Source organism: Rhamphochromis longiceps, linkage group LG2 (assembly GCF_057381845.1).
Source record: "Rhamphochromis longiceps isolate RC_006_pf linkage group LG2, R_longiceps_female_GT1.1, whole genome shotgun sequence".
Classification (NCBI taxonomy): Eukaryota; Metazoa; Chordata; class Actinopteri; order Cichliformes; family Cichlidae; genus Rhamphochromis; species Rhamphochromis longiceps.
In genome coordinates, this window is record NC_140558.1 from 6,243,762 (window position 1) to 6,266,536 (window position 22,775).

A 22,775-nucleotide genomic window follows, 5' to 3' on the forward strand; every position below is an offset into this window, starting at 1 on the left:
CGCATGATGCAATGCTGCAGCAATTTACCCCCAGCCTCACATAGCTTAGAAACTACCAACTTAAAGAGAATATAGAGCAACCATCTCTCCAGCATCAAGGTAAGAAGGGAAGCTTTTGTGGTTTTAATCCAAGTTAATGGCTCAGGAAAGAAGGCGTGGGACATTGATGCAGTCATTTCATACTTGTGTTGCCCCTGTGGAGAGGGGCATATAGAGGTCTTCATGTGCCTGTTGGAAGGGCCAAGGCCCTTTGTGTAAAGGAGGGTATCACATTCCAGCCCTGCGAGCGCCTGCAGCAGATGTCAGCACTTCACATCGTGGAATCCCTCTCTCTTTCACAAAAACACACACACTCATTCACCCCGTGAGGTTTTGTCTGTAAAAGCTGGGTATTTTGTCTTGTTGTCCACATTTGATTGCCGCTTCCATGGTGGTCTTGTGAAACGCAAAGTCTTTGATACAAAGAAATATAATAAACAGAGGAAATTAGAAACAAGTTAGGCTATTTGGGTCACGCCAAACATGCAGAGACAAGCCAGCTAGGAGAGCTCTGTGTCCACTGAGCAGAGTGCAAGTGGAAATGTATACAATGGAGAATTCACACTCATCGTATACTGCTTAAATCCCCTTAGACTTGCTTGCTGTTATGAGATGCATTCTGTCAAGCAAACAAATGCCCTCAAACATCAGTCACCATTAGAAAACACATGTCATTTTTTTGTTTTTTTGTTTTTTTTAAAAACACCTTTGTGGTGAAGAGAAACACAAGTGAATGAAAATGTTAAATTACTTAATTTATACTGTAAAACCAGTTGTTGCAGCAGCATGAACTTTATCTGTGTAGTCCAGTAAATCATTTTATTTACTCACCCATACATAACAAACATATATCTATCTCTGTACCTGATCAGCTGTTATATCATCATATTCATCCTCTAAAAGGCATACTGACCCTCAGCACGCAGTCAAACTTTTATATCAGAGACATTCTGGTGTTTTATGGACATTAAGGTCTCATGTTGATAAGTGAAAAGTTTCAATAATTGCCCCTGGCTGTACTTGGCTTTGAGACCAGAGCCCCCTGGTGGTGCCCCTCAGAGCTACAGGCAATGTTTGCCCCTTGAAATTCCTAAAGATACTGCAAGGGGTGTGGAATTTGTTTATTTTTATTCCACCAGGGGAAGCATATTTTATCTGATGATTCAAGATATTTCCAGGTTAAAACGAATCAGATGTGCTTATCATGTTCAGGTGTTCAGGGACACAATGCTGCTTCTTCTAAAGCGTGCTGTAGTAGAAATAAATATATGCTTAAGTGGTAAACTGATCATCAGTAATATTGTACATACAGTATATTCATTCATTCAAAAAGTATTGAAGTGCATGACTTCAGTTTGGCTTCAGTTGTGCATAAATTACACAAAATCAAATACACTGCTGTCCAATATAATCGCTTAGCTGAGTTCACTCCACAGCAAAACCTGAATATAATTCAGTTTAAATCCAATTATAAGTTTAATAATGCTGTCTGACTACATTTGTTATTGCTGCTTGATGCCCTGAAAATGAGAAAGAATGAATGTCTGCAGTGTGGTAGTGCAGCTGGGATGAACACCTGGCTGGATATCTACGAGATTTTTACTTTGAGAACACATGCATTGAAAACCTAAAAAAAAAAAATCTTGCTGTTAATCTTGCTGGAATCAACTAAAACAGAATAGCTAAAAAAATTAAAAATTAAAAATCTTGATTCACTGTAACCGTTTAGTTATGTTAGACATTTCAGTTTGGAAAGAGCTTTTTGTCCTTCAGGATTTCCCCTCTTACACAATCCTTATTCAGGAAAGTGATCCAAACATATTTGAAAGGAACTCTCCTTCTTAACAGATTTCTGGCTCGATGCCTCCATCATAATTTTGGATACTGTAGCACTGCTGACAAGGAAGACTCAGTTTCCATGATAGCATTCTGCTTATTTAATGATCCAAGGATCTCATATTACACTGCCAAAGTTCATCAATACATTACTGAACTGGAATCCAGGACAGTGTAATGATGAATTTTCTCTCCTTATCTATTGTTTTACTGACGTATGAGCATGCTGCTTGAATGTAAAATAGATACTGACAAGATCATATATGTGTACAGGCCAGACATGCAGAGAGAAAAGACTTTAATCAATAAACCAGGAACTGGAAGTTGGAATATACTAATCCTCGTATGTGTCAGTGTACTACCTTTTGAATGTACTAATGAACATGTTGCAGACCTTCATATAGTTTGAAATATATTTTACTTGTACATAGTAAAATAGGAAAATGTCTGTAGCTGTAATTTTGACAGCAGTCACCTTAATAGAAAGATCACATGTTCTTCAGAAACTGATGTATTGTATTTTGCAATAAATATTGTTTTATCTCCATCCTTCATGATTTACATGAAGTTTTTATTCATTTTCACTGCTCTTATCTCAGCTCCTATGACATGTACCCGTTCGTCTTCCAAAAAATTTACATCATCATTGAATTAAAGTGCTGTCAGCAAAGCTACTCTGGGTTTAGTTAAAGAATGATCCATCCTTCTGAGATGAAAACAAACATGTTACTAAGCAGCACACAGTAAATAAATAAACAAATAAAGCTGCTTAGTAGTAACACTTCTTTGTCTCTTGATCTGTCAAAAACTCCTTTTTGATGTGACAACACATATAACTCTTCAGGGCTGCAGTGGTAGCAGAAATGTGGTTTTCATGCCAGGTTGTATTATACCACAGTAGATTGTTTCAATCCAGCCTGACATATTTCTGGAATGGCATAGGATTGTCCATCACACTCGTGGCTCATAGCCAGCTGGCTAGCGAACATTTTTCTAAACAACACAGAAGAATCCTTGTGCTTGAATGGCTGCCTCTTTATTGTAACACCAGAGCTTTGCCCTGTGACATAAATCATTAATCTCTATGCATATGGTACTGATTAATTTGTGTATGCAAATGGAATGCCTTGTCAATCAAGATCATACCACGGGGATCATCTTTGGGGAGACCGCACAAGTTGTTTGACACAATGATGCATGAGATATGGCTCAAAACTGTGGGGAAAATCAGCTCAGTGGATTTTTCTTTTTTTCTATTTAAAGAACAACAACAACAAAAAAAAAAATCAAACTTGCTGTTACCTTCCCTCTTAATGTATGTGGGTTTTTTCTTAGAAAAACATTCAAATCTGTGCAGACATGAAAGGTAAATAGGAAGCGCTCTTTATCATCCACCAGATTATCAGTTATTTTGTGACCTATTCAATTCAGTTCAATTCAATTTTATTTACATAGCGCCAAATCACAACCACCTCAAGGGACTTTATATTGTAAGGTAGGCCCTACAATAATACTTACAAAGAGAACCTAACAATCATTTGACCCCCTATGAGCAAGCACTCTGGCGACAGTGGGAAGAAAAAAACTCCCTTTTAACAGGAAGAAACCTCTGGCAAAAACCTATTTTTAAAGACAGATTTCTTTGCAATAGTCAACAACAACTTTACATGAACCATTTCAATAAATAAAAATTAAACATGGAAACTATGGCTCAACTATTCATTGTTTTAATCCTTAACATTTAATAACACCCTGCCATTATACTGTCAGTGTTCAGTTTTTTCTGCTTTTCATTAAATTCTTTAAAAAAATAAAATCCTTAAAGTGACTGGCAGGTACAGTAACCCGCCTAAACATACTTTACAGTACTTGTGTTTGGAATGAAAATTCTTAGATTTTAGATGTTGAGGATATTATAGTCACGCTAAGCATTTTTCTTTCACAGACATATACAAAAGGCCGTACCATCAGACATTTTTAGATTAATATTTATTTACAACCAGCGGAAAGCTCAACAAAAAACATGTAAAAAGTCTTATATATGATCCATAAAATGACTTTACGTACAATAGCTTTTTGACTGAATTTAAAAATTAATGGTGACTCTGTCACAGTCAATGGTTATGATTTAAGATCTGCATTCATTAATATGCCCATTCTCCGTTTCATTTATTTTTTCAGGTGTTCAATCTGGATATAAACAGCAATTACTCCACAGCAAAAGGAAAAAGACATTTCATCCTGCCATAAATCTTAAATGTGTTTTAACAAACAAGCTGACAGCACAGATGTAGCAGGCAAATCCAAATTGTTGAATTTAGATATAACAACATTTGAGAACCAGAAGTCCATTAAATAGTTGTTCTGGGGCTTTTAGTAACTTTATAGTGCATCACACTCCCATTAGGAGACACAGTTTAGCCAATATGAACTCGCAGATGTTCAAGTTTCCATTTTTCTAAGTTCCCTTCCCCATCTTCCAATGAAAACTGTGTGACAATCTAAGACATGTATAAAAACAAAGCATTTTTGTAGTTCAGTGGTGGATCTAAGTGTAAATACATACAGTACTGTGCAAAAATCTTGAGCCGTGAAACCATTTTTTTAACACTTTGCTTCCAAAGAGTCAGACTTGCAATTATTAAAGTGGTCTTAAGTAATAGTTCTCCATAGTTTTCAAGGTCTTCCAAAGTTTTTTGTGACATTGACCATCTTATCAGTCATTTTCAGTCTAGTCCTTGTACCCGAGGATTTTCATAAGATTAATGTATCTATGTATTTATTTATTCTGTTCAACCACTTAACACTGACCTATGAAACATTTGTGTAACAAAGAAAATGCACCTCACTTAAAGGATGAACCAGAACCACACTTTATTACTAACAGCCTATCACAAACATATCCATAGATTCCAAACATACTGCTAGTGCGGTAAAAGCATACCTGCATGGAACCCCCTTCCCCAAAAAAGGCAGCCAACATCATAAGTAGTGCTTTTAATGTCCTTCAAGAAGCTTGGAAAACTATTCCCAAAGACAAATGAAAGAAATTACAAGGGAGCCTTCCTAACAGAGTATAGGTTATGTTGAAGAATAAAAGTGGTCATACCAAATATTTACTTTCGAGCTTGTTAAATTTGCACAAACTCTGTTTTTGCCTTCTGTGCTGTATTTCCATGTGTGATTGCACATGTTTCAATAAATTGCTGCATCAATTTCCCATTTTCCCCAAAAATATAAAGAGATGAGGGGTGGCTCAAGATGTTTCGCAGTACAGTACAGTTGTTGAAGACACACACACAGGCGCACACACGCACAAAAAAGGCCCTTTCATTGCACGGGGACACTGAGACCAAAAGTCATAAGATTTTCTGTCAACACTGAGCCAGAGTTCTGAATTACATTCAACTCTGACGTCTTGACATCACCAGTGGTCTGCTATATCACACCAAAGATGGTTAAGCCAAGAAGCTGTGCCAATGCATTTCATTGTGGTGATACTTTTTGCATCGACAGTGGGCTGCCTTAATGTGGAAATAATGAAAATTTTACTCAAAATATATAAGGCTGTATGGCGTCTGTTGTGTACATTAGCAGCAGCTGAGGATGTGGAAGCAGGGAATGTAAATGTTTATGAAATATGAACATCTTCAGAATGAGTTTGTGATTCTTTACACCAAAATACGTGAGATCAGATTGCTCTGTGTCCTACAAACTAAAATATGTTTGAGACTTCTGCATTATGCAATTAAAGCAGTCATCATTTTTATCTGGATGATAGAAACACAGACTATATTGTTTTATCTTCTTTGTCACTGATTTAATGAGTCACATTTTCACATATACAAAAAATCAGCTTTTTATCTCACATCTAAAATAGTCTAGGTCATACTACGGCACATGATTACCACACAGTCTATTACTACATAATACATAGAAATAGAAGCTTGAGTATCTTATTGGATTCATAATTTCTAATAAAGCGCTCTCTATTTTCATCCATCTGCTGCTAAATACCACTCAGTCCCAGCCATAAGTAGTGATGCGTTTGCGTCTATCCCGTGAAAGAGAGCTTTTATTTCCTGCCGTCACGTCACGTCTCCGTCTAGCAGCGGCTGTGGATGTGGAGGCGGGGAGCGGCTGTCCGTGGTGCTGATGGGAATGATGCTCTCCAGTTCTGTGCAGCCGCCACTGCGCATGTTGCATGACAGGTACACGCAAGCCTCCATCTTGGGCATCCCAAGCTAAGGCGAAAGGGCAGCAGCCATATACACGTTGATTTAAAAATAACAACAAACGGGCTCGGAAACCAAAACAACAACAAAAAAAAAAAAATTGGCAATTTGCCGAGATGTAACTTTTCCCCTCAAACCAATTGAACTAATCGCTTCAGTGCAGGAAGACGGAAACAGAATGGAAAAGAAAGGGAGCGAATGGTCGTGGAAGCTCTGTTAACCACTGTTTTCACAGTCAGCTTGAGTGGATCGAGATTTCTGAGGAATTGACAGGTGACAAAGCCAAACGGTAAGCAGAACTGCGTACCGTGTTTCGCGAGAGATGACTTTGTGTTATTTATGTTCATAGCGTGCGCTCGCATGTAGTGAAATCGCATGCTCGTGTTCATATGTGTTGGCATCTTCTTTCTGCATCCCCCACCCACCCCCGTCATGGTGGTCGCTGTATCCTCTGCTCTTCTGATGCTCAGGCTTCGGGCGAGTGTCAGCCTCTCTTACTTACTTTTCTGTTGTTAGAAAGAGACCGAATGCGACGTGCAGCCACAGGTTGTGAGAGCACCGGCAGTGTGCGGATTTATTTTTCTTTGGTTCCATTTCAGTATTTTTCTTGAATACATCTGAGGCCTTTCCTCGTGGATTATTGGATTAAGCAGTAATAAATAATCTAGTTTTAAGTGGTGATATTACCAGGAATATGACCTATACTTATATACATATCTCAGTTCCACCAAATGACATGGCCGGACTGTTATATCATCAACATTAATATAATAAATAAGTATTCGTTTATTTACCTAAATGTAAACCCTCTTCCCGGCAGAAATAATTTTAGGTGTTTTGTTTAATGTCCAGAATCTTAAAAAAAAAAAAGACACTGTGCTCTAGTGGCAGATTGTTTATTATCCCATGACCCGTAGGGCAAACCATGTAGCCCGCTTGAGTCACTGTCAGCCGTTGCATGACAAAGCCTCTGCCGTTTTAACTTTGCCCCTAGTAAAACAGAGCTAGGGCAATGTTCTTCAGTGGTGGCACACAGATGAGTCAGACAGTGCCAAGGTCGAGTTATAGTTTCAGCTGAACTCATATTTATGCTTTAATATCAGTTGGGTGGACGCGTGATTGAGGGTTTTGTTTTGTTTTTTAATTTTGATTGTACACAATTATATATCGACTGGCTTCTCTGAGCTCCACTTTGGGACTGGGACCCAAAAGAGATGTCAAAATAGATATATTTTGACAAAAGCAGATCACTAACTTCTCTCTTCAAGTTGTATAGGTGCACGCTTCAAAAGAAGACAAAATAATGCAACTATGATAAGAAGACACATGCATAAGGATTAAGCTTTCACAATCCCAACAAATATTATGAACCAGTGCCATAATGTTCAGCACTATCAAGAATTTCAAATATGTCTTATTTGGTATTCAGACTCTTTTATTCGCTACAGTGCGATGCATACTAGTTGTATACATGCCTCTGCTTCACCCTTCTCCTTATCAGGTAGAATGTGGAAAGAAGCTGAGATTTCACCTACAGAAATGCAAAGGGGAATGTAGTGGCGAATTTCTGTCCCAAGCTTCGAAAAAATAATTCTTCCACTTCTTAATGTGAGCTGTTCAGATTTATTTCTGACTCGTACATACAAACAAAAGATGTCACGGTCAAAAAACTATTTGCTGCTACAGCGCACATTTCCATTGCCGTCCTGGCTCACTCTAACCTGCTACCACACATGCGCTGTAATGTTTTCTTACCCGACACAAATTAAACGTGCAGCATTTATTCTTTAACAACATATTATACAAAATTAAACATGTAACATAATAACTGAAACAGTATCAAAAATATTTCTCTATAGATTGGCTCTAACATTTCCAGCCCCCTAATTGGAGGGCGTGAAGACTGACAATTAGCGAACACTTACAAAAGAGCCAAATAACATTAACACTTCCTGTATCACACATGGTCATTCAAATTATCTTTCACAAAACCTGTAACCGATCAGAACATATACTGTATTTTCTCATTCCAAGTTACATGACATTCTCACAGATCAAGCATAGCTTGTCAATGGGTCTTTCTAAGGTGTTAGTCTTTGTCTTGATGATCACACGCCGCACCAGACCCTTAGCATTTGGAATACACGAAGAACTCTCCCCAACATCCACGAGCTTCTTGGCGCTGACTCGTCGACCACCATTACAATGTCCCCCACAGTTACATTTCTTCTGACCTGAGTCCACTTTTGACGCTCTTGAAGCATAGGCAAATACTCGCGCACCCACCTCTTCCAAAACAAGTCAGCAAGATATTGCACTTGCTTCCAACGGCGGCGGGAGTATGAGTCTTCCTTTCTGAAAAGTCCAGGAGGCAAACCCGGCTTTTAGGCGTCAGTGGTTCCAGGTCTGTTGGATCATCTGTTACTGTAGTCAGCGGTCTATTTCTCTATAGATTGGCTCTAACAGGGAAGATTGCATAGAGAATTTGTAGGTTGCATAAGAAATTATTTCTCAGAAATGTGGTTGAGTTGTGAAGTCCAACATTTGACACTGCTCCAGCTGTTGCCATCTGAGACGTGTGGATTAGCTTTGACATTATGCTGGCCAGGCGAGTAGTATCCAGCCCTCTGGTTTTCAGGAATTTTCCAAATCGATAAACCAATGTTGTCTTTGTTTGGGCAACTTGTTTGCATGGAGCCAAAAGGCATTGCACTCTGTACAGTTCTCAGTGCACTTAGGAAAGGATTTCTGTTGAGGAAGATGATGATCGATGTGAAGGCAAGGAGTAGACAGGGAGTTGCTGGGTCAAGGCAGTGAGACAAGGAGAGAGAGACAGACAGAGAGTATTTCTGTCTAGACGGCCTCAGTTAATACACAAGATATATGTTTGGATGAGTGTGTGTTTGTAAGCTGGTGTTGCTGCCTTGCTGTTGGTCTCAGTATCCCAATGCAATGAAAGGGCAACACTTCTAGATGGACAATGAATCACACAGGTACTGTGGTTGCAAGATGATTAATGGCCTCTATCAAGAAATGCAAAAATGCTCTGTGTGTTTGTGTAAGTGTGCATTTGTATAGTTTTGTTACTGTAAATACACAGGACCATATTATCTGTTAGTTGCCTTCACTTTAGTATTATGTTGTAAGAAATGACTGACCAATAGGGAGTGTTGGTCATAACACTCCAAGGGTTAGAAATCTAAACATGATTGTTGAAATCTAAAAAATACATTTAGAAAAAAGTCCTATTGAGCCTTTTTGATGTAAGTTCTGGACTAAACTGAAGGATATTGTAGGCGATATTTATTTCAGCTATCCTTTAAAGGTCACATTCAGCTGACGAGTCCTCAATGACCATTGTTATTCAGGTGCAATGCTTCAGTGATTGAATTTATGCTTGAACTTGCTCTGCTTTATTAAACCTTGTCAGACTGATTCATCTGTATTTCAGACATTTACTGTATGTGACATGCATCTAGAGGAAATATGAATCGATGATGTTAAAAAGAGTAAGGGGCAAAGTTGCAGTGTTCAGGAAACAACAAGCTCTGAAGCTTTAAGCTCTAGCCAACAAGGAAGCCATAGAATTACTGTCACATAACAGCTGAATTTGTGGAATGTGAAAAAAAAATCATTGGATTCACAATTTCAAATCATTTCTTTTGTTCTTGTCCCTCCATTTTTATTTTATATGGTCATTTTATTCACAATTTTTATTATTATTATTTTTCTTTTACACAGGTTCAGAATGGGCACAAGGAAGGTCGCCATTATTCTCCTAGTTCTCTTTCTTTGCTTAGACGGAGGATTTGCCAAAGAAAAAGGAGCAAAGAAAGGAAAGAAGAAAGGGAAGCATGTTTACTGTCCATCGTAAGTACCGTGTGGAATAAACAACATCGTGCTGTGTCATATTGGCCTCTGGCGTATTGACTAGGCATGTTAGCTTGATGGCTCTATACACAGTAATGCATACGTTTTTCTTGTATACAAGTCGAATAAAGAAGTAAGTTTTGTTGTTGTGAAATTTGTTTGCAATCTCTGTTTTAAATCCATTCACTTTAATCTCTTAGAAAACCTAAACATTTTCTATGAGTAGAATTTGGTTCTGCTTGATTGGCTTCAGTCAGTCAGCATTAGCTCTTGCTAATGATGTTTCTTCAGCCTTACATGTCCATGAGAGCGTCTTCGGATCTAACTGTTCTTGGTGGAAATTTGACTAGTCAGAGATTCTTATGGAAACACCCTGCTCTGTGCTGAGGCAGGCACCGTTTGTCAGGACGGTGCCCGCCTCTACTTTTTGGATCAGGAGCGTATGCAGAGACTTCCTTGGATACCATTTATATGATTTTTCTCCACTGAAAATGGTCAGGAAGGACTTAGTCATCATGTTCATCTGAGGCAGCCATGGCCAGTGACCATTACAAAATGTATGGTGCACTCATCTAGGAATGGAGAGCAGTTCCTCAGCAGATCGGGACACTTGTGGAGCCAATAGACAGATGGGGAACTACTGTCCTTTGTAGAGGAGGCTATACCTCATATAAAACATTTTCTATATACATATATTATAGTGTTGGTCTATTAAATCTATTAAAAACACAAACTTGCCTTTATTTATTTTAGTTCTGAAGCATATTTCTGACCATTTGGTAAATAAATTGGAGATAAATTAGCTGAATACCGCATCTCAATTCATGTTTAAGCCATCTGCCTTTATCTACTAAAAATGTTGCCAAACCTAAAATGAGTATGTGGGTACAGATAGTAAAATGGTTGTTATCCTAATAGCAGAACAATTAGGAACGTAGGTTTGAAAAATCATATTACGAAGGTGCATTGAATAGCACCAGCAGCTCAAAGCTAGACGGTTCTGGGTTTGAAACTGCTGGCCAGGACATGGAGTTTTAATGTTCTCCTGTGCCTGTGTGGGTTTTCACCAGGTGCTCCCACCTCAATGACTGTAATTAGGCTAGGCAGTTAAGAAAATGGATGAATGGCTATTACAGTGCCTCTTTTCTATTTGGGTGTAAAACATCTTAGGGGTGGACAACAATTACCCTTTGTAGGAAAAACCCTGACCAATGTTGTCAGTTCAGCATGGAGCTGAAGCATGGCGGACTTTGTCTATTTTACACCTAATGGATCTTACTTTTCAGTCTCTCCACCATACCCATAAATAGATCTCAGGTTGTCATTGCCTCTTCAGTGCATGCCAAAAGGTGATTCTCAGGTTATGGTTTAAACTATAGATGTAAATACTGTAGATCACAAAAGGAATGTGACGTAATTGTGTCCTGCACGCTGAGTTAAGTGTAATGTAGAGCTGCGCTATCTTCTTCCTTAAATGGTAACAAATGTCTCTACAATGAAGTCTTGAAATGTGGGATAAACTGTTTGATGTAGAAAATTGGCAAGTGGAAGCTGTATGACATGCTTTGTGTTTAATGCTGCAGATGCCTTTGCGGATCAACTAAAGCACTTGGTTCCAGTTTAGCTCTTGTGCTTGAGATTGTCAGGAAGGTCTCTTAAAAAAAGAGGAGGAAAAAAAGCGGTTTAGCGGATGGGAATTGGGTTTTACTTTGATCAGGGGAACCGCTGAACATATACACACTGCGCAGCATTCTTGTGTAGCACTTTAGCCCATCCTCAGTGCATGATAAGGTTTACATAATAATATGTATTGAGAAGGGGGAATTCTTTGGCAGAAGCATTCATTGCCACCCAGGAGGAGGATTTTTGTTTCCCCTTTCTCTCTTGCCAGATCCCCTCCTCGTCCTTTTCTCTCTGTCCCACTGTATTTTTCATTAGTCAAGCACATGAAAACAAATGATGTTTGACTGATTGTCGTCATGTTGTTGGTGATATTTTTACCAAGCACTGTTAAGTTTTTTCAATTTTGTAGGAACATTTGAAGTAGACTTAAACAAAAAGAACTACATAGCACAAAAACAGATTATTTGTCTTGACAAGTCATTTATACTTGTCACCTGTGCGGCAGATTGATTCATTCAGGGGAAAATCATTTCAGTGGGTTACTTATTGGCTTGCTTACTGAACTAGTGCTGTTTTTATAAAGATAGTATAATATGTGCTTTGATCAAGCGTTTCACTCATTTATCTTAAAAAACCCTTGAATGATTTTAAAATGAAATATTTTTGCATCCTTTAGAATTTTTCACATACCCAAATGTTTTATTTATGGATGATTAAATGTCAGTACAACTTAAACTGCCCTGTGTTTACTGCTCAATAACATATATTTGTATGAAAACATGTTGAGATGATGAACACTGCAAATATTTCAAAATTCAGCATGTTGAGAAGAGTCTTCCATTAGCCCAAGGGATCTTGTCAACTTCCTCAGTCATAATCTGGAAACATCCCATAATAGCAGCACATTTCATTTCTAAACATTGTCTCAGTCTAACAGTTCCTTGGTGGTCCAAATCTTAAAAGCCAATTTAATCCCAGACTGGTAGCTCTCCCAGGTTATAGTTTAATCAAAGAGTATACAGAGTAGAAGTGAGTGCACTGTGCACTTTGTCTCTTCATCTGCCAGGAATTTGACCTGCTAATGTAATCGTGCCTCAAGTTCTCTCTCTGTCTTTTTATTTGCAGACAGCTGTCATCTGAGGATCTGGCCCGGGTCCCTGCAAATTCAACCAGCAACATCTTGAACAGGTTACTGATCACCTATGATCCCAGAATAAGGCCCAACTTCAAAGGCAGGTTTTCTGCTCTTTATCTGTTTCTGTCTCGTTTTTAATTTACATTCTAGCTGCAGTGCTGTCATGCTAATTAAAGAAACACGTGCATGTGTACCTCCAGATTTCTTCTAAGAGTTTAATGCTGGAGGTAGGAATGTGGAGGCATTAATCAAAATGCATTCCCTTGCAAATGTAACTTGTGCTTAAACAGTTACAGAAGGCTTGTGTTCCTGGGTTGACTTCTTGCCGATACTGCTGCATGGACAGATTTTAATAGACACTCGTGCATAGGACAAGTTGATATTTCTAAAATCTGTCTAAGGTTAGGAATCAGATTAATCAAAATTGCTAAAGCTAGCTTACAGACAAATGCACAAGTAAAAATTTGATTTTGAAGTGGAAGCATGCCTCATCTGTTACCTTTGTACAGTCATTTCTTTTTCATTTTTCATTTTTCAAAGCCCAAAAACCATCCATCGTCAGTGTTTATAGTGTACTGTACACATCACACTGCTGGGAGTACTATGTTTGTGTCACAGAAACAGCCATGAAAATAACAAAGAGGTGGCTGGTGGCCTCTTTGTCTGACTGATTGTCTCCCCAGTCTTCAGGTGGATCTGTAGTTTCCTTGCTCTGGCACTTGGCACCAGGAGCTGTATCTGGGACTTAATGTTTGATGTGTAGTGAGCCTCACTCCCTCCGACTGGTCCAGCAGCCAAACATCTGCTCTCCATTTCAGGGTGGCCTGAAATCCTCATCCATTAGCATCCATATCATAATCTCCCAAATTAAGAACTAAACTATGCCTTATGCATTACTTCGCTGTAACATGGCAAGCTGCTTTTATGGGCCCTATAGAATAATAGAATATAGTAATAGCAGCATTACCTTTGAATATTGATTCAAGTTAATGTTTGATTTGTTACATTAATGCAACAAAGATGTGAGCTCTATAACACGCCATAACTTGTGCATTAATTTTGTGACCTGCATGGTAGAATTTATCCAGTGAAACTTGTGAGCCTCAAGTAAACAGATCAAAGGAAATAATTTATTCAAAGCAGGGTGAGCGGTCTGCATTCATCAACAGTTTTATTAGTTTATGCAAAAGGCTGAGTGGGGAGGGGTGCCAATATACAGTAAATGTTTACAGCGTGAGCTTGGCAAGAAGATGGGATGATTTTGAGAAGGGATTTTTATTATTTTGCAATGCTGGGCCTTTCACAAAACCTGACCATTAATATAATCAATTAAATCACTAGGTACAATATGTATGGTTTAGGAATGCATTTACATGGATTTACAGAACAAATGTATTGTAAACTGCAGGAGCAGTACTTGATAACTGCTTTGCTTTGAGACATGGGCGAAGCAGTTATTAGACACAAGGAATACAGTTTTCAAAATTACAATTTTCTCTCTCTTTCTAAATCCAGGAATTCCTGTGGAGGATAGAGTGAACATTTTCATCAACAGCTTTGGCTCAATCCAAGAAACAACCATGGTAAGGACTTGCTGCTGCAGTTTGACAGTATTGGTAATCAATACTTCTGCCAATCAGAAGCAGTGAATGAGAGCTGAAAACTGCTTTGGCCAAGTTTTAGGGAGAATTCATGAGCATGTTTTCTAGATGGTATTAGATCATTTAGCAGTGAATCATTATGAAGACTGGGGTTTGCATGCCTCATTTATCTGATGGCTTAATTGCTGATCAAGAAATGCAGTTTGAATACTAATTACTAGATTAAACTCAAGGACGAAGCTGGGTTGACTCTTGATCACTTAGAAAGCAATAAATGGAAATTCCCAGTTTCTAATAAGACTGGTTCACCTGGTGTGATACATCCAATCATTCAACAGTGTAATGTCACAAATTACCAAAATCAACAGTTTTATTTTATTCTTCCATGTGTGTTTTACAAAAATTAATCCAGGATGTCTTTATTACAAAAAACAAACCTTCTTCCCACTTAGCGTTAGTATGATTTGTCACATTGTCACTCATAAATCATTTTTGTGAGATAAATTTGACTTTTTTTTCCCCATATAAGTACAATCACATTTTTACTCAAATGGAAAGTTGATTAATAAAAATGTAAAATTTATAGTTGTTCTAAGGCTGACACATGTAATATGTATATGACCTTCTTTCAGAAATTTAGCAGTATTTATGTGTGTGGCAGCCAACATGCATTTCAGTGTCCTTCTCCATGTCCTGTTATTTAATGTTGTATAACTGATCCTATTTTAGTTACAGAACCTAAAGTTAGGTCCATCATTATTTTGACAAAGAGACGTTATTTGATTATCGATTTTTCTTAACTTTGCCTCAGTACACAAACACTGTGAATTTAAAATCAAACGTGATTTATATGCAGATTTTGAGCTTTAATTCAAGGGCTTTTACAGACTTTTTGCATCAACTGTTGAGGGATCACAGTTATTTTTATACCTAACCACCCATTTTCAGAGGCTTACTTACATAATTTTAAATATAAGATTAGTTTTGAATATTTTGATGAAAACCCTTTACAGTCAATGACTCCCTTGAAGTCTAGAGCCCACTGACATCACCAAATGCTACATTTAGTTTTGTATTAAATATCAGATAAGCGATCTGTTTGGTTGAGATGGTGGAATTGACTTACCCATCCAAGATTTTTTCACTGCTTGGCCTTAAAAAATTCTTGCATTTCTTTTGTGGTGTGCTTCGGCTCATGATTAGTTTGCACTGTGAGAGTTTGCCCTGTGTTTCACAGCATTTGAATAAATCTCTGCAAAGAGTATAGAGCTGTACACTTCAAAATTAATCCTGCTACCTCACTCAGCAGTCATATCATCAGTAAGCCCCATTGGCCCGGTTCCAGTGGCAGCCATACATGCCAATGCTATAAAATTGCCTTCCCATGTTTGATAGGTAATATAGTATGCTTTGGCTCGTAAGCTGTTGCTTCTCTATATTTTTCTCTTCCCATCATTCTGGTAAAACGTAGTCTTGGTTTCATCTAACCAAAGGTTTTGTCAAAACTGTGCAGGCGCTTTTAATTCTGGCAAAGTCTAATCTGACCTTCTTATTCAGGAGTTTAAGTTGTGAGTTATCTTTTTGACATCTCTCATTTGGTTGCTCCATTTTTCACAAAATATCAAGGAAACTGGCCTTACATGGCCATTAAACTGCTTGTTACTCAATTTTCCAATTAGTTTTTGTGAACTATGTAAAAAATGGTTTTAGTTCCTAAACATTTTTTTGTAAAAACCCCTTCAATTAAAGTTTAAAGTCTGCACGGCAACCACATTTTTATTGTTATATTTAAAATACACTGTGGTGATGTACAGAGACAAAATTACACAAATGTCTTCGTCTTTGTCCAACAAATTATGGACCTTGCTGTATTGCCATTGAAACAACCAAATGTCCAAGAATGATCAGTGTTCAGCAGGGTTAAGTGTTCCATCATGCTCACTTTTATGAGTCATGGCACTCTGAACAAAGTCTTGGATAATATATCCTGGAGCTGGCACTGCTTGAAAATCTGCCACACGGGGAAAAGATTGGCAGCAGATAGGTAGTGTGTATTTGCTTATAAAATACTCCAGTCAAGAGTTTCACTCTATTATAGACCACTTAGGATGATAAGTGGAAAATCCTTACAAATCACAGGACCCAAAGATGGTGGAAGAAAATGAACACATCAGGAGGAAACAAACAAAGAAGAAGGGTAATGAGGAAGAAAGAGCTGAGGAAAACAAAGACCTCGAGGAAAAAGTTTTGACCAGTGAAGGAAAGTGTGAAAAACAGACACCATGTTAGAGAGAGAGAGAGAGAAAGACAAAGGTAAAGTGAAATGGATGGGAGAAGGAAGATTAAATCAGACAGTAGGAGGCCAAAGATCATTAAGACGGATAATGGAAGACAGGGATGAGGAAATTGAGTAGTGAAAAAGAATAAGCTAGAGGAAGCGGGAATAAAATTAAAAAGTGTGATGGTTCAAAGTGTGATGAAAGCAAAGGAATAATAAAGACCGCAAATGGCGAGAATAATCTGAAGAAAGAGACCATAACAGCGAAGACAAAAAGGGAGGATCAAGAAAGCAAGAACAAGAGCCAAGAAAGACAAAGTGGAAGAGAAAAATGCACAACTCTCAAAAGGGTAGCTTGTTCCTGTCTTCCTTTTTCCCCCTGGACACCCAGCCTAGGCATAAACTGAATGAAAGTGAGGAAGGTTTGAAACAAATCTAGCAGAAGGAGGAAGAGACAGCTGGTCACCTCTACCCTCAATTTTTCACTCTGTGGGGTATCTGATCTCAGGAAACCTTCTTTCATTATTCACACCTCCCTCTACCAAACACTCACTATATTTAACATACCTATTTTCACATTATGATTATAATCTTTAGAAAAAAATGACTAATTTTCTTTGGAGATGGAATAAATTGTTGTTATATATGTTTTTTTACTGCTTCTCAGCTTTAGTTTCCCTCAGTGGTTATAGAAAGTTCTTAAATCTCTCTGGAATCGAATGTTGTACTGGCAGCTTGATTGTGAGCCAGAAGCAAGATATATTTCCTTGTCTAGTTTTTAGAGAAGGAAAAGGTGTGGGAATTGGCCCGTGTCTCCCTCAGACAGAGAAGAGCCACCAGAAGCTATTCATGTTGTAGCTCAAGGACTAGTTCAACACAGGTGTCTAAAATGTGGTTGTATAGAAATGATATCTTATAAAATAAGATATCAACAGCTTGATTGCAAGATTCCCCTTTCAAAAGAAAATAATGCATCATACGGGCCACTCCTTAACTGTTTATGCCAAATTCTGACCCTGCCTCCGACCCTGCCAAGTATTTGCATATTTTGGTTATTAAATAGTGGTTGAGTTACTTTTGCCTCCCTATCAGGTTAAAACAGTCTTTTCATTCTCCTCTCACCTCTGGCATCAACATTGGATTTTTACCCAGAGAACTGCAGCTCATTGGAGATTTTCTATGTTTTGGACCGTTCTCTGTAAACCCCAGAGATTGTTGTGTGAGAGAATCCAAATCCAGCAGTTTTTCAAATACTCAGAGCAGCACAACAACCTAGAAAGGCTCAGAGTCACTTAAATCTCCTTTCTTTGCCATTCTGATCCTTGGTTTGAATTTCAGCAGTTTTTTTCTTTGACTAACTCTACATGCCTAAATGCACTGACTTGCTGCCATTAGATAAAATATTTACACTGGCAATTTAACACATGTACCTAATGATTTGGCAAGTGAGTGTATAAATGCTGATGGACAGTGGAAAATTCCTCAGTAAAGTTAAAATTTGTTTTGGGGTACATAAAAGACACAAATAACCCTTAAAATCTACAATTTAACTGTTTTTGCTCAGCGTTAATTGACATCTCTGCACTGGCTGAAATAATAATAACAATATCTATGTTCACCAGCTAGCTAGGTGCCAAACCATGTGAGAAGTGAGTGACACGCAACGTGTCACAATCATATCAGAATTTCTATTGGCTCAAACTTGGCAGATTTGTGTAGTCTATAAACACGTATATTCTATTTATGTCATTTGAACTGCTGTATTTTGACATTGCCGGTAGCTTAGCTGTAGCATTTTTACCTGAAGGCTTCAGCTTCCGGGTAACAAGGAAATGACGTCATTCACGTAGATTACTCGAAATTTTAGTGGCGGAAATGGGCTTCCATAATTTTGACATTGCATCATTTATGTATTGCAAGTGTAATGGCCATGGGCAGTTTTTTTTCCTTGTAATAAATACTAACATGTTTTAAATTGCAGTAGATGCACATATGCTAAAATTGAGTTATTAAAAATTCGAATGGTTTCTCATTGACTTTACTTTAGATTTAAACAAGCTGCCATGTCAAATAACAAAAATGTCAATAATAATATAGTTTCAGGTAATAAAAACTAAATAGAAGGGGAGAGTATACGTTTAAGGCATATTTCCTACACAAGACTGAACACATGCAAAGCTGATATTTCAGCCATTGTATTTGACATACCATCTGTCTTCAACCTCAGCTTAATAGCTCACCTGCTCCCAGAACAGCTTGAGGCCCACCATCAGTGTGTGCACAGAGATGTGTCCCAAAGCTCACAGTGATACTTTCCCACCATCAAGAATGTGGACATTTTACTAATATGTGCACTAATGAGGTACTTGCTGTTGCTGTGTTGATAACATTTGACCCTTGGACTGTGCAGTTTCTTGTGTGTTGACCGCTTTAAAGGCATTATGTTGCAGATGTAAACTGTCACTCTGCACTTAAAGTAATCTATATGTTATTATTCATTATTCAAACATATTTAGGAGGCTTAAAAATGTTTTTGTTACCCTGTTAAAGCATCTCATTCATTCCCACAGAAAATGCACTTTTTTGTACCATCCCCTTAAAGCTTCAGAAAATGTTAGCAGAAAGATTAGCATATGCTTTATTTTATTCCATTTAGAGAGTTTGCCTTTTGGGCATCATTTACCGTGAAAGCACCCAAACTGTGTCCAGTTGAGTTTACATGGAAGTAACATTAACTGTGTTTGTACTCGCCTGGTGTTACACTTAACAGGATTACAGAGTCAACATCTTCTTGCGGCAGCGCTGGAATGACCCCAGGCTGAAACTGCCAGACGACTTCAAGTCTGATTCTCTCACTGTTGATCCCAAGATGTTCAAATGTCTCTGGAAACCCGACCTGTTCTTCGCTAATGAGAAGAGCGCCAACTTTCATGATGTTACCCAAGAAAATATTCTCCTCTTCATCTTCCGTAATGGAGATGTCCTAATCAGTATGAGGTAATTTATTTACTTTTTTTTTTAACTTGTTTTTAATCAGTGTACTTGAAATGTCGTTCAGTCTTATGTGATTCGTTGAAAATAGTCACTTCATCAGATATGCAATAATCCAGGAAAATGCAGCATTACTGTAAATTTTGCTATGACTTAGTATCTGGTTTAATTCAAAAGTCCTTTCGACAGTACCACTCAATTTTAGTTTGGGCCATAAGTCATGAATCTTCAAGTTTAAAGCTGATGAAAAAAAAACTTTAAGTTAAGTAGAAAGGATTCTGTCTGCAAACAGATCTCATACAGTCTAGGAATGATCTTCACTAATATTTTATCAATACCAGCATTGATTTATGATACCAAAACATATAGCTTATGATATTGATATAGCATTCTATATTTTTTACTAAATGGCTTAAACAGGGTGTATTTATGCTTTTGCCATATTCGCTGATCTTTATTTCAAGTAATTATGAGGTTGTTTTATCACTTAGATCTGGGGTCAAGCCCTGTGATCCCTACAGTTTAAAACAATTGGAGATAAAGTACCAGAATTTCAGGAGTGGGACCGCGCCTCCAAACACGCTCCTCCTGATTCTTATCTATGTAGTTTCCCCCAGTTCTACAACCTGTTAATACTCGTTTACGTTCCTCACCCTCCCTCCTCTTTTCAATTCTTTAACTTCTTCACTTCTAATTAGTACACAGGGATCTGCTGGGTCCGGGAGCCACCACCAGTGGCCTTCCCTAAACCCCAGCTCAATTCACGTCCACGGCATTCACCTTTATCTACTAATACGCTTTCAAACCTAAAATGAGGACGTGGGCCCAGCAAGTGAAAGTAATATAAAATGTGTTCTTTCTGTTTTACTACCTAGCAGTTAGGCTTTTTGCATTTCTAAATATTCGGTGACAAGCATACAACAACTGAAATAATTTGACTCCAATTAAGGAATGAAGGAACAGCAATTCAAATTTCCTGTCTAGTTTTCTCTTATCTAGTTATTGAGACTGGAGCTCATTTGGTTGTTTGAGTGTTATCCATTTATACTGCACTTAAGCGGTGGCTGGTGCCTAAGTACTAATTAGAAACATCTACAAAGCACTTAAAGTCAGTTCTGTGTCCTGCATTGATAACTAGAGACTAATTTTTAAAAAAGGATAGCGTAGCGTTACCCTGCCTATCTTGAAGTCAAGTCAGTCACAACTCAATTGTTGGAGCTGGGCGGCCATACTGAAGACACAGCCTTTTCAGCAGCCTTTTAGCTAAAGGAGTCCAATATGCTAGATATTAGAGTTATTAAATCTTGTATTTGAAAGGGATCAATAGGGTGTTACCTTACATCTAGCTTTCTATAAACAGTATACATTAAGCTGTATTTCAGGCTATTAGAGTTTATTATTGGCCATAGAACAAAGAATGTAAACACTTACATGACTTCAAAAGTAATCACTTCATAATGGCAGCCTCATAGTGGAATATTTAGAAATTTGTAAACCATGTTAGGCCTCAGTCCCAAGCTGGCGATTCCCTGACAACCTCTGCTTGCTATGAAAGAAATGTGTGTTCTTTAACTGGTTTGCAAGTGGTTCTTAGGTGTTGCTGGATTTTGCTAAGAGAAATCAGTTGCAATGAAGATACCCCTTTGTGACTGCTTTGGTCACCAGCAGATCATCAGGGTCACTTGTGTTTTCCATGGAACAAACCGACTTATCTGCAAATTCACCACCCTGTAGTAAAACTTGCAAAATTGTGGCACAAACTGGAATCGGAGAACATTGGCCTTCAAAATAAAAGTTGTGCTTTACCACTGAAACCAACACATTTCAAAAGATGCATCTGACTTCATGAATAGTCTCTTCACAGTTTCACTACGCTTCCATTCACACTACAGGGAACCATGGCAATCATGGCTTATCACTTCTTATCAATACTTCAACCAGTTATCAATACCCACTTCTAAGTTATTACCTGGTTGTGTGTGCCTTGAGGGCTGTATCCCTGGATACAGAAACAATTGACCATTAAGATTGTCATATTGTGTCAAAACACTAACTGTTCTTTTTAGGCTTTACTATGGCTTTTATGTCAAATAAAAAGGAGACACCTCTTGCTACTATTTAGAGCAAAACAACCTCCCAGTGAGAAAGGAAAAAAACATATTTATCAACGTGTCAGAGCACTCCTTACGTTGTGGTACATCTTATCTCCTGGCTAATTTGGCATAGTTTCAGACTGAATTAATGTAGCATCAACCTTAGTAGTAACCAAATGACTGCTCAGTGTTCTCAATATTAGACTACATAAAAGTGCAAAATTATATTATGTAGCTGTGGACACATCTGTAGACTGAGCACATTAAATAATTTTTGACCCAGCTGCATAGAACTATTACCTGTAGTGCTGCCAATGTATTTAATCATGGATCATTTGTGTCTATGACCTGAAGTACTGCAAATTCACTCTGATATATTTTAGTCTATACTGGAAATATTTGCCTGTGTTTTCTGTCCTTCTTTACTTTATTTTAATATATTTTCTTCAGTAATTAAGACTGTAAAACTGGAAACTCAAAAGATAAAACTGTTTACATGCACAAAATTTAGTGGAAAACAGATTTGTACCCCGCCTTTTACCTTACAACAAGTAGAATAGGTTCCAGGCCCCCATGTAACACAAAACTGGATAACCAATAGAAATGTGAATGTACAGACTTAATCTTCAAAGGGATTGCTGCCAGGTTTTATTCATCTCCAAAGAGAATTGTCTGTATGTTTGCATGTACCATTTTATTCCATGTTAATATATCACTCAGAAAAAAAAACCCTTTCGGGTTAAACCCTTGGCTCCAGTGTAATCTAGAGTTTCATCTTGTGAAGTGTATACAGTAATATATGCAATGAATACAATAAAGCAGCCATAAAGAAAAAAAATAAATATCTTCTTCCTCCGACAGGTTGTCCGTCACCCTTTCTTGTCCACTTGATCTGACCTTATTCCCTATGGACACACAGAGGTGTAAAATGCAACTTGAAAGCTGTAAGTTTTCCTAAATTAACAACTCTTTAAAGTATCTCATCAGTATACACATGTGCTTGCTGATATTTTAGACATTCAGTATTTATGAGTTGGGAATATAGTTGTTGTTTTTGTAAAGTAGTTGGTTTTA

General features: G+C 37.8%; 1 protein-coding gene and 1 long non-coding RNA gene across 2 annotated transcripts in view; one reads left to right on the forward strand and one right to left on the reverse strand.

The window, feature by feature from the left end:
* The window catches only part of LOC146676873 (uncharacterized), a 313,285-nt gene that overhangs the window by 107,534 nt on the left and 182,976 nt on the right, over positions 1–22,775 (reverse strand). The gene's annotated exons all lie outside the window — the stretch shown is intronic.
* Positions 6,078–22,775, forward strand: part of glrbb (glycine receptor, beta b) — a 30,575-nt gene continuing 13,877 nt past the window's right edge. Inside the window, exons 1-6 of the mRNA XM_085415877.1 lie at positions 6,078–6,399; positions 9,852–9,980; positions 12,729–12,835; positions 14,254–14,321; positions 19,388–19,614; positions 22,563–22,645. Coding sequence (XP_085272003.1) covers positions 9,859–9,980; positions 12,729–12,835; positions 14,254–14,321; positions 19,388–19,614; positions 22,563–22,645 — 607 coding nt within the window. The 5' untranslated portion in view covers positions 6,078–6,399; positions 9,852–9,858. The remainder of the gene's footprint in view (positions 6,400–9,851; positions 9,981–12,728; positions 12,836–14,253; positions 14,322–19,387; positions 19,615–22,562; positions 22,646–22,775) is intronic.